This window comes from Rana temporaria, chromosome 4, assembly GCF_905171775.1.
Source record: "Rana temporaria chromosome 4, aRanTem1.1, whole genome shotgun sequence".
In the NCBI taxonomy this organism is placed as follows: domain Eukaryota; kingdom Metazoa; phylum Chordata; class Amphibia; order Anura; family Ranidae; genus Rana; species Rana temporaria.
This window is the reverse complement of record NC_053492.1, coordinates 288,150,565-288,163,274: the sequence shown is the minus strand read 5'-3', so window position 1 is coordinate 288,163,274 and position 12,710 is coordinate 288,150,565. Positions and strand designations below refer to the sequence as shown.

Sequence of the window (12,710 nt, the reverse complement as noted above, 5' to 3'; positions counted from 1 at the left end):
GTTGGTTTCTCAACAGACTTTAGTGGACTTCTTTTCATTGCAAGGGGACCCGTAACAGTTACACGTTTGGTAGGAGCTAAACATCTTACTGTATATAGTAGTGTTTATTTCTAGTATATCTGTTACTACAGTGTTTCCCAACTCCAGTCCTCAAGGCACACCAACAGGTCATGTTTTCAGGCTTTCCATTATTTTGCACAGGTGATTTGATCAGTTTCACTGCCTTAGTAATTACCACAACCGTTTCATCTGAGGGAAATCCTGAAAACATGACCTGTTGGTGTGCTACGAGGACTGGAGTTGAAAAACACTGTGTTACTATATACAGTATAACAGCTTCTGTTGTCAATGATTGTTAAGGATCAGTGAATGCTGATAATTGATGAGGATCTGCATCCTTGACATTGACAAGGATATGCATTACTGGACAATGTAATTGACATTGGATTTACATCATAGGACATTTTATCTAATAAAGAACTAGTGATAAAGTGTGGTGTCATGGGGAGGGGGCGATATCTGAAGGCCCTCTTATTTTATGATAACCACCAGGCCTAGGTTATCGGCAAAAGGCTGTTTTCTTCATCAACATAAGAACAAAGTCTCCTCTTGCAAGGTATACCCCATGTTGAAGGTATGTTACCCGGTTTGGTTTAGGAGAGGGGCGTACACTTATCCTGGATAAAATATGTTTTTTTTTCTTGTTTTTTCTTGTTTTTTTCATGTAGGATTCTACTTTAAATGTCATACCTTTTCTTTGGCTTCCCTTTTAGCATCTATACCAGACTTTCATCTAAGAAAATGGTCTGGTAAGGATAAAATGAATCCCTGGGGGCTTTATAAAAAAAAACATAACTTTTTCTTTGTAAGCCCAGGTTCACACTGAGTGCGGGAATAAAATGGTGCGTGTTCAGCTGAACTCGCACAATTTCACTCCCGCATGTCAGTCCCGATTTCGGCTGCGATTTCACAGATTTTACAAACACCTGTGCGGGTTTCTGCACAGATGTCAATGGAAATCACACCCTGAAATCGCAAAAAGTAGTATAGAAACTACTTTTTGAAATCGGTGCCGTGCCGCGAATGCAGTGTTGCATTAATTAGGATGGTGCCATTACCGGCAATTACCGCCAATGTCAAATCGCACCAATGTGAACCAGGGCTTAATGTTAGTTTTACTGTAGTAGGTTGTATACATTCTACACTTTTGTTACTTCCCAAGCAAGGTTAAGGGCATCCCACAGGATTGGTATATAAAGGATAAGTTTGCCTTTAAAAAAAATTGTGGTAAATTTACTTATTGTATTTTTTTATACTGGAGCCTGTAAAGCATTACACCCACAATCAGAAGATTACAGGTGCAACGCCAGAATCTGCAGTACACTGTCTGTCAGTCACTGAATTGCATGAAGAATCAATGAACTACAAAGGTTCTTACTAGCGCTCTTGCATATTGCCCAGTCCTTTCCCCCACACTCTATTCTAAAACATCCCCTACAGCAGCCAAGGGGAGAGGAGAGAAGGGGAAGCCCAGGCAGTAGGTGAGTTAGCACTGCAATTAGGGTCTTACTAAACTCTGCCAAAAAGCTTATATTTTTTGAAAGCATAGACCCTGAAGAACAAAACGTTGGCCGCTCCAATTTTTTATGTAACACAATATTTGCGCAATGACTTATTAAATACATATTTTCAGGAAAAACCTATGACCGAATGACGGCTACAGCGTGGGCCTACATTGCTGGGAGGCCATCAATAGACGTTGTCCTCTTTGCACACTCCCCGCACGCCCCCTGCAGGGCACGCGTGGCCCACTCTGTGATCACAGAGTCAATGATCGGAGTAAGGCGACCGGGCCCTTACCACGTGATCAGCTGTCGGGCAAAGACAGGTGATGATGTGATGAAAACAGAAGATCTATATTTAGGTTTTTTTCTGCTCACACTGACAGCTTGAGGAGAAAAAAAAACTGATCATCGGCTTCTGTGTAAGGGACATCGGTCACGAAGAGCAAGAGGCACAGCCACCTCATCTGTGCCCACCAGTGCCACCTGCCAGTGCTTGCAGTACATATCAGTTCCCGCCAGTGTATATCAGTGCCACCTATAAACACCCACGAGTGCCACCTAACAATGCCCACCAGTAGTGACAATCAATGCCTCATCAGTGCCACCTAGTAGTGATGTAGCTATCACATCTAAGGATTAATACTGATTTAGGGTATACATTTGCATTAAAGTATTAATAAAGTCATATAAGTGATAGGGTTCATACACATGGACTATTATCCATATTTTTTTATGCCTGGCATAAATTTCCCCCCACTTTCCCATGCCTGGGTAGCTGCATGTACTGCATACAGCCTGCCATACAAGTGAATGGCTGCATGCCTGATTATGTGCATCTGAAATTTTTTACAAAGTGTAACTTTTTATTTTGGGAAATACCTTAGACACACATGTGTAAGTAAATACCAATGTAAAGAAGCATTGGCATTCACAAGAGTAAGTCACTATGGCAGGCTTTGTATGGTATGTACGGATACTCAGGCACAGGAAAATGGTAGACAAAAATATATATATGGAGTTTGCTGGTGTCAGGCTTTGAAGTAGGATTTAGCTGTGTGTTTTTTTTTGTTTTTTTGTGAGATCAGACATTTTTCTGATTACTATAATTTCCTTATTCCATGTGAAAATAATACCTAATCACCCTATCACCACAAAAATACAGTGCAGTGTGGTAGGCGATGTTACTGACAACCTGAAAGCATCTATAGTTCTGCAAATAGTAGGGGTTAGCCAAATTGGATAGGATAGGAGTTTATGCATGGAGTATTTATCTGAAATGTCTTTAGTATGTGTTTCCATATTTTCTTGGTCTGAAATAAGCAATACAAAGTAGGAACTGTCATTCAATACTATTTTGGAATAATCCCCTTTATCATGCAAAATAACTGAGATAACTTATCCAGAATATACTTGGTATAGATAAATGTATAATTTTTTTTGTACATCTCGTACCTTTTAAGTCATGTAATTGCCTTTTAGCATCGGTGTGAACCCGAACACTTTTTTGAATGGAACTCTTTGCTTCATCTTTTAAGGAACCTTGTGGGCCAGTAACCTATGTAAAAAAAAAATAAAAAAAAAATAAAAACGTAATACTTAATTAAAAATTCTAGAAATGTGTTATTTTGGAAATGTTGGCAAATAGATAACATATGCATTTTATTTAGCTAACATGGCTTTTATTCTTAAGATCAATTTGTATTATGCCTGGTACACACATTCATTATTTTTTCGTTCAACCCAGCAGGCTGAATAGAAAAAATCTGAAAGATTGCTGTACTAACTAAGCAATGTTAATGCAGCAATCTCTCCCGCTCTCCATTTGTGTTCTGACAGGGAGACTTCCCCCTCTGCCAGAACACACAAATCAGCGCTCGCAGCCATTGGATGATCGGATGCAGGTTTTCCAGCATGTCCCCTTGACCAAAGCTGGTCCTTAGACCGAACAGCTGTGCACATGGTCTAAATGTCGGCTGGTTCCTGCTGAAACAGCCAATATTTGGACCGCGTTGTAAGCAGCTTAACATATAGGCTTATCAGCCCTTTTTTGGTAATGGAACCCACCAGTACTGAGTCCTGTCCTCAGGCCATGAACTTTGCTAAACTCTGCAAAAGATGATGTCAATAGTCAGAGTCACCGAGGAAGCAAGTTGAGTAAGACTTTCCCTGTCAGCTGCTATGCTTAAAGTACATGTACTAAAAATGGAGTTCCACTTTTTTTTTGCATATTCACAGACCCATAATAGTATTGATAAACATTTGGGGGGAATTTTTTAATTATATTTACCAGAAACGCCCTGTTGCTATGTAGTGGCTCCTAATCTGTAGCTTCCTCGTCCGTGGCGCTCCTCATTACTTCCTCCCTCGTCTGTGCTCCTGGGAAATGTGAGTCATCATTTCCCAGGAGTCAGTTGGCAGTACTATGAGCAAAAATCACGTTATTTCCCGAAAGGAAATGACACGATTTAAGGTGGTTGCCACAACAACGAAGCAAGACCTTCCCCTGTCGCTGCCCGTTGTTATGGCAACTTTCTAAACAATTGGCGCTATGGCCGCCAGAACAGCGTGCATGCGCAATATTAAGACAGCATGCACCTCTCCATCGGTAATGCTGGCAGAAGTTGCGATTGGGCTTCACATGCCCACAATCATCATGGCAACGCCCAGAAGAGGGTAGGTATAAAATAAAGATAAAATTCACATCCACTAGCAAACATATATAAACTGTATTTGTGTTATTAATGGATTAGGATTCGATGTCTGAAAAAATAAATAAAAATGTGTCCGGAACTCCGCTTTAAGGTCTAACTCTCCACTTTACTAATTAAAGATGCTCATACAGACATACACAAGCAAATTATTACTGCAAAATAGGATATCTTCTCTATTGATTATCAAAACTGATCATAAAGGCCAGATTGTGGAGTGCACGACTAATAGTTGTTCTGTAGACAGATTCTCCCACCTGAGATTTGGATCTCTGCAGCTCCTCCAGAGTTATCATGGGCCTCTTGGCTGCTTCTCTTATTAATGCTCTCCTTGCCTGGCCTGCCAGTTTGGGTGGACGGCCATGTCTTGGTAGGTTTACAGTTGTGCCATACTTTTTCCATTTTCAGATGATGGATTGAACAGTGCTCTGTGAGATGTTCAAAGCTTGGGATATTTTTTTTATAACCTAACCCTGCTTTAAACTTCACCACAACGTTATCCCTGACCTATCTGGTGTGTTCCTTGGCCTTCAAAATGCCTTTTGTTCACCAAGTTACACTAACAAACCTCTGAGGGCTTTACAAAACAGCTGTATTTATTCTGAGATTAAAATACACACAGGGGGACTCTATTTACTAATTAGGCGACTTCTGAAGGCAATTGGTTCCACCATATTTTAGTTAGGGGTATCAGAGTAAAGGGGGCGGAATACAAATGCATGCCACACTTTTGAGATATTTATTTGTTAAAAAAAAATTGAAAACCATTTATAATTTTCCTTCCACGTCACAATTATTTGCCACTTTGTGTTGGTCTATCACATAAAATCCCAATGAAATACATTTACTTATTTGGTGGCAACATGACAAAATGTGGAAAATTTCAAGGGGTATGAATACATTTTTTCAAGGCACAAGGCATTTTTTTGTTTGCTAGATTTTATTCACAAAAGTGGAGTTACCCTTTATTGCTAATTTTTTTTCATAGGAGTTGTAAGTGCACCTTTATGCATTACATCCAAATCCTCTACTATACCCTTTAGTGTGCTCCTATTTAAAGGTTCCTATTACTTTTCCCAGCCTTTTTTGTAAGAGCTTGTTTTTAAGCAAGTCCAATATGCCCCAGATTTACAATATGTTATTGATCCTTTTATGTTGTGCATTCTACCCTGTAATCAGGGGATTTTGACAGAAAAAAATGCTTGATGCTTGAAAAAAAGTGTAACATGTTTAAGTGCGTTTAGCCGCCTCAAGTGTTTAGGCATTAATTAATTTTACTGGCCAAAAATACGTTATTCTGGCCATTGAAATTAATTAATGCTCAAGCTCTAAATGTGCCTAGCCTTAATGCTTGTTTAGATGCTTTTACACATATCAAGTGTTTTTCCTGCAAAAAAGCCGCTGCTTTGGATGCACTGCCAGTGATTTTTCTTTACTGCCTCTAAACACCTCTGCTTTTAAACTTCTCTTAACACCTATGGGTGCATAGACACATAAGCTAACATGAAGGGGCATTTAGAGGCAGGAAAAAAAATGCCAGACACCCCTAGGAGCAGCTAAAAATTGTTTAAAGCCTCGTACACACGATCAGTCCATCCGATGAGAACGGTCTGATGGACCGTTGTCGTCGGTTAACCGATGAAGCTGACTGATGGTCCGTTGCGCCTACACACCATCGGTTAAAAACACGATTGTGTCAGAACGCGGTGACGTAAAACACAACGACGTGCTGAAAAAAACGAAGTTCAATGCTTCCAAGCATGCGTCGACTTAATTCTGAGCATGTGTTGATTTTTAACCCATGGTTGTGCCAACTAACGATCGTTTTTTTCCCATCGGTTAGGAATCCATCGGTTAAATTTAAAGCAAATTGGCTTTTATTTAACCGATGGTTAAATAACCTATGGGGCCCACACACGATCGGTTTTGACCGATGAAAACGGTCCATCAGACCGTTGTCCTCTGGTTAACCTATCGTGTGTACGAGGCCTTAGTGTGCATGGGGCCTTATGGGAACTGGAACCAACAGTTATGGGACTTTTCTAATAATGTAAAGAAATATTTTCCCTCTCCAAGAGAATTTAAATACAAATGGTCTCCACTGTACATTGTCTGCCTTAACAAACATACCACCAAACTGGTTAATTACGTTCTTACATTTAAGAATTTTAAAGATTTTAATTTAGACTCCCTCCTAAGGTTATAGTTTGGTACAACTGTTTGTTCTATATTGACATTCACTCAAATTTGTTAATTCATGTCTGAGTGAATTCATTCTTATACAGTAAAAGAGATTCCATCTCCAGGGTAGGCCTACATACCTGGAACTTTTGGAAGGAATGTATAAAAGCCTATCAGATATGATAGTCTCCCGCAAGCTACTAAGATTTATTTTTGTGTGGGCTTAATGTCCATTCACTTACGTAGAGTACTTTGAATTCCATACTAGAAAGCTGATATTGATTTTAGGGAGCATTTATTTAAGGGTAGAAGCCTGTTTGGCTCTGTCATTGACCATGTCATACCTGGTTCCTCTCATGCTTAGAGTGTACACTCCTTCCACCCCAGGAGACACGTTGATAAGGGTGATCAACCTCATTCTTTCTCTGCTTTTATGGCAGTTGCTAGTAGATGTACAGCTGTTTAATTTCCTTAAGCTGGCCATAGATGGATCAAAATTCAGCCAGTTTAGCAGGAACTGGTCAAATTTCAATTCATCTATGGGAAAACTGGTTGTGCTAAAGTTGATCATTCTCTTTTTTGTGTGTACAATTACTGCCAACGGCTACAGATGCCAACAATAATCATCATTTACTATTATCTATGATCCCAATGAATCATAGATAATAGTCAAATCTTGACAGAAGTTCTAACCCCTCCTCATTCTATCCAAAATGAAAAATAGCTACAGTTGGACTTTGTTGTCGTTTAAAATGAAGCCACTCTAAATATACAGGATAATAAGATATAGTATATAGTACAGTTACAGTACATCTAAAAGTCAAATATTCCTATGTGCATTATTTTCCTGGGTCAGTGACTCAAACAGTGACAGATTCCCAACCTAATAGCTATGAAAAATATCTCTTACATAACAAAATATAATTTAAACTGGAATCCAAATCTGTTTCATATCAGTGACAATTATTTGCTCTTTAATTTTAAAAAGGTGTATCTATTCCTTTTTTTGTACTTCCAATCAGCAGAGGGGTTAATTTTTTGCTGTTCAAGTCTCTATTATTACGCAGTGCTCTCTTTACATATATATAGTGATTTAAATTCTGAAATATTTTTTTGACAACTAATTTAACTATATACCCTGCCCAGGCATTTAATTAAATGTTCTATTTTTGTGTTTTCACTGATACTGGAAATGGAAATTAGGCACGAGCTTCAAGGGCAGCAGAGGCTTTCCTAGTTGAAAGCTGTCTCTCTCACTGGTGTTTTACCAACTCCCACAATAGTGCTTTGTTATTTAATGACTCCTGTTACGAATGATTGACAGGTTTGTGAATATCCTTTAAATAAACTATAAGGCATAATGTTGAATTTGATTCCTTTCTCTCATTATTCTGTTCTTTTTTAGCCTTAAGAATATATTTTGTATTTGAGTAATACTAAAGCACGATTGGCCTTGGTACTTTTTAGAAACTGTAATTGGCCTTTGGTTCTTTTTAGAAACTGCAATTAAACTCATGAACCAAATGAACTGTGAGCACCACTCCAAGCTGTCATCCTGTGATACTTTGGTGACTCACATTTCTTCTGGGTGCCAGAGCTATGACTAGCCCTGTGGGCAGGGTAAAATGTGTCAGGGGTTGTAGCCTTGGAGGAGTTGGGCTAAAGCAGCATCCAACAATCATCTGCTTTGAAGATTATCTTTTCCAATGCCAAAACAAAAATGATCAAAACACCAGTCAATGGTAATAACTGTGGGGGATGAACTGATGGAGAAAATGAAAATGCAGTTGCTAGGTGTGGGTAGGATATACTTCTCTGAAGAGGAGGGTTTTCAGGAATCTTCTAAAAGCTAATAGAGTAGGAGATAATCGGACAGGTTGGGGTAAGGAGTTCCATAGGATTGGAGAGGCTCTGTAAAAGTCCTGGAGGTGAGCAAAGGAGGAGGTGACTAGGGAGATAGAGAGCAGTAGGTCTTGAGAGGAGCGAAGTGAATGATTGGGTTGTTATTTTGAGACTAGGCTAGTGATGTAGCTGGGGTTAAATTGTGGATGGCTTTGTAAGTTGTTGTTAGTATTTTTAATTACATTTTTTGGGTGAGTGGGAGCCAGTGGAGGGTTTAACAGAGAGGAGTAGCAGACACAGAGTGATTGGAAAGGTGGATGAGTCTGGCTGCAGCAATCATGATGTATATAGCGATTGTTCATGATTTTATCTGTCTTAGGCCCCTTTCATACCTGCAGACTGTTCAGATCCACCTGTCAGTTTTTTCAGGCGGATCTGAACGGGGCGCTCCATGTATCTCTATGGAACGTCGGATGTCAGCGGTGACATGTCTGCTAACACCCAATCAGCCCCGATCCGATCCTCTCCGCTAAAATGTGACAATGCAAATCCTATTTTGTATCCATCTGGCAGACCAGATCGGATGAAAACGAACAGATGGTTCGTTTTCATCCGATCCTCCATAGAGGAGAGCTTTCATCTGCCGGCTCAGGGGGGATTAACGGAGCGATCCCAGCTGAGCAAGCGGATGTTTAAAATGGATCCTCACAGGATCTTCAGGTGTGAAAGGGGCCTTATGCTGTGATCTAAGGGAAAGTAAAGGTTGAATGCATAAGGCTATATGTTAGTTTGACTACATGAAAACAGGAGTCCATCAACTGAGATGAGCACACACCCAAAACCTACATGGTGGTGTGGATATTCAAGATTTTACATGAGACCGTTTAAAGGACTACTAAAGATTGTGAACTATTATACAGCTGCATGTGTTGGTGTGCTAATATTATTATATTCATATATGTGGATTTATAGTAGTTAGATGTTTTCACTAATATAAAATGGATTGATATTATGTTGGTATATGTTTATATACCTGTTTTGAAGAAGCACTGTGAAACACACATGTCATCTCCTGGGTTCGGACACTCTTGCTTTGTTGGCTGTAATTTTTTGCTTTGTTGGCTGTAATTTTTTGCTTTGTTGGCTGTAATTTTTTGTCTATTTTTGAAATAAAATCGTTGGAGCGTTCCTGTGGCGTGCAGCCGTTCTTCTCTTCCTACATTCTTCCACTTGTTTGCTGTTTCCCCCACATGGCTTCTTTTAAACTGCAAACAGGACTTCTTATGGCTTTCTTTCAACAATGGCTTTCTTCTTGCCACTCTTCTATAAAGGCCAAATTTGTGGATTGCACGACTAAAGCCTCGTACACACGATCGGACATCAAACAAACTTTCCCTTGGATTTTTGTCCGAAGGGAGTTGTCCGGTCACACCCATAGCATACACACGCTCATATTTTTTCTGCAACAAACACGAACGTAGTGACGTTTCAACGTACTGACAAGAGTTTAAAAGAGGAAGTTCAATTCTCCGGCGTCACCCTTTGGGCTCCTTCTGCTAATTGAGAGTTAGTAGAGGTTTCGTCTGTGTGCATTCGCGATTTTCAGTTTCGTGCAATTTTGTTCGTTTCTGAACGTCCGTTCATCAAGCAGACATGTTGCGCAATGGGGTTGTGCTAACTTGACCCACAAAAAAATATATAAAAATATGTTTGATTCATATAACCAAAATACACTAATCCAAAGTAAAGACATTTGTTTTTACTCCGTCAGTATCACCAGCAAAGCAGCTTTTAGTATTATCACATTATAAAGAAGAAGAGAATGTGCGCTGCTTTTCTTGATTTCAGAACCTGGCGCGTCACGAATGTGCTCTTTCAAATACGAACGCTAGTTCTACCAGACAGAATGCTTCCGGCTGGTCTTTGCTTCTGAGCATGCGCATTTGTACTTTGTACAAAAGTCTGATTGCTTGCTGTACATACGGTCAGACTAGGCCCCATCGGACTTTTGTTGACGTAAAGTTTGTCCGTTTGCAGACCGAACTTTTTGTCCGATGAAACCCAAAAAAGTTTGTCCGATGGAGCGTACACACAGTCGGACTATTTTGAAAACTTGCTAATTTTGAAGTTTGTTGGCAAAAAGTCCGACCGTGTGTATGGGCTTTAATAGTTGTCCTGTGGACAGATTCTCCCACCTGAACTGTGGATCTCTGCGGCTCCTCCAGAGTTACCATGGGCCTCTTGGCTGCTTCTCTGATTAATGCTTTTTTTGCCTGGCCTGTCAGTTTAGGTGGACAGTCATGTCTTGGTAGGTTTGCATTTGTGTCATACTCTTTCCATTTTCGAATGATGGATTGAACAGTGCTCTGTGAGATGTTCAAAGCTTGGGATATTTTTTTATGACCTAACCCTGCTTTATTCTTCTCCACAACTTTATCCCTGATCTGTCTGGTGTGTTCCTTGGCCATAGGAATGGCTGTTTGTTTACTAAGGTTCTCTAGCAAACCTCTGAGGGCTTCACAGAACAGTTGTATTTATACTGAGATTAAATTACGCACAGGTGGACTCTATTGACTTATTAGGTGATTTCTGAAGGCAACTGGTTCCACTAGATTTTAGTCAGGAATATCAGAGTAAATTGGGCTGAATACAAATGCACACCACACTTTTCACATGTTTAATTGTAAAAAAATGTGAAAACCATTTATCATTTTCCTCTCCACTTCCCAATTATGTGCCACATTGTGTTGGTCTATAAGATAAAATCCCAATGAAATAAATGTATGTTTTTAGTTGCAACATGAAAGAATGTGGAAAATGTATAGGGGTATGAATACTTTTTCAACAAACTTTATATCTGATACTTGCCAGTCTGTGAATTTAAGCTATAAAAGAGTATAACTAAAGGCATTTTTTTGGGGGGGAGGGGGGTTAGAGTGGTGAGAGGTTAGATCAACTGTCAGATTTGTATTGCTTTCTGGATCCCCATAAGAGAAATTAATACTCCAATAATTTTTCCAAATACCAATGATACTGAAATTGAAAGTAAGAGGAACATTACATTCTGCCACTAGAACAAGATTAGAGAGGAAGTCTTACAATAGGGATACTTGTTCCTGTAACAACGGTGTAAGAGGGTATTTTAACAATATCCTCCTACTTCCTGTTGAGTCTACAGGAGGTGAAGTAAATCTCCCCAATGAGGAACTGAAAAAGGAAAACAGCAATTTTAACCCCCACCTTATACAACATGAAAAAAAACTGTTTTGGCTTTAGACATATTTTGATGGATTAGAATTATACAGTATGTGGAAATGTATCACTTAAGCCGCGTACACACAACCATTTTTAATGTCCTAGAAAAAAACAGTTTTTTTCAATGTGATTCTTGTCAAGCCTGCCTTGCATACACACGATCGTGAAAAAAAATGCTTGAGCAAAGCGCTGTGACGTACAACACGTACAACGGCACTATAAAGGGGAAATTCCATTCAGATGGCGCCACCCTTTGGGCTGCTTTAGCTGATTTCATGTTAGTAAAAGTTTGGTGAGAGACGATTTGCGCTTTTCAGTCTTTGTGCTTTTTAGTCTGTTACAGCGTGACGAATTTGCTATCTCCATTACAAATGCTGGTGTTACCGAAAGTAAAGTAGTAGAACTGCTGTTTCCAGGATGTCCGTTATGTCTAGGCTGTGGACATTCCATTATTTGCATATTCTTACCAAGGAATGAATTACCTTTAAAGCAAGTTTTTCTTTTACCTTTTTAGCTGCAGGCATTCTGGAGAAATGCATTAAAGTTTAGAGTAGAGGCACTGATTCAAGTTCCCTTAGCTGCTCAACTACCCCTGCTCCTTCCTCCAAGAGCACCTACTCTGTGTAGATTAGAAGAGTGGAAGGATGCTAAGTCATTGCTGGGAAGGGTTAAACTGAAATAATAAGATAAATTTGCTTTTGCTTCTGCTACATATTTTAAGGATTGTGTTAGTGAGGGCTTGCTTTAAAGATCATTCACTGCTTGTTAAAAAATACTTGAATGTCCATAGTCTGGCCACAGGTCCATAACACGTATCTATAAAGTAGTGAATGTGACATTCACCAAACATTCATAGGTGGTTAAACCATCCCAGTAATTTAAAACACACATACCAGGATTATAACCTGCAGTAATTTTTTGGTGAATGTCCTTTATGGTCATCTATAGTTTTTAAAATATGACCCATAGTGTTTAATTTTTCTATTTTAAATTGTTCTATTTGTGAACAGTTTGAAAGCGAAAAGAAAAAGAAAACTTTCTTGATATCTATTTTCCTATTCATGCACTAGAATAGCATGAGGATAGCGCTAACAATATGGAACATTAATCAGAACAGCAACCATTGTTGAAAAAACTCTAACAGAGCAGAATATTCTAA

General features: G+C 39.3%; 1 protein-coding gene across 1 annotated transcript in view; it reads right to left on the bottom strand.

Annotated features, from left to right (window-relative positions):
- Positions 1 to 12,710, bottom strand: part of LAMA2 (laminin subunit alpha 2) — a 1,029,834-nt gene that overhangs the window by 171,649 nt on the left and 845,475 nt on the right. Inside the window, 1 exon segment of the mRNA XM_040350410.1 lies at positions 3,018 to 3,120. Within this exon segment, the coding sequence (XP_040206344.1) occupies positions 3,018 to 3,120 (103 nt within the window).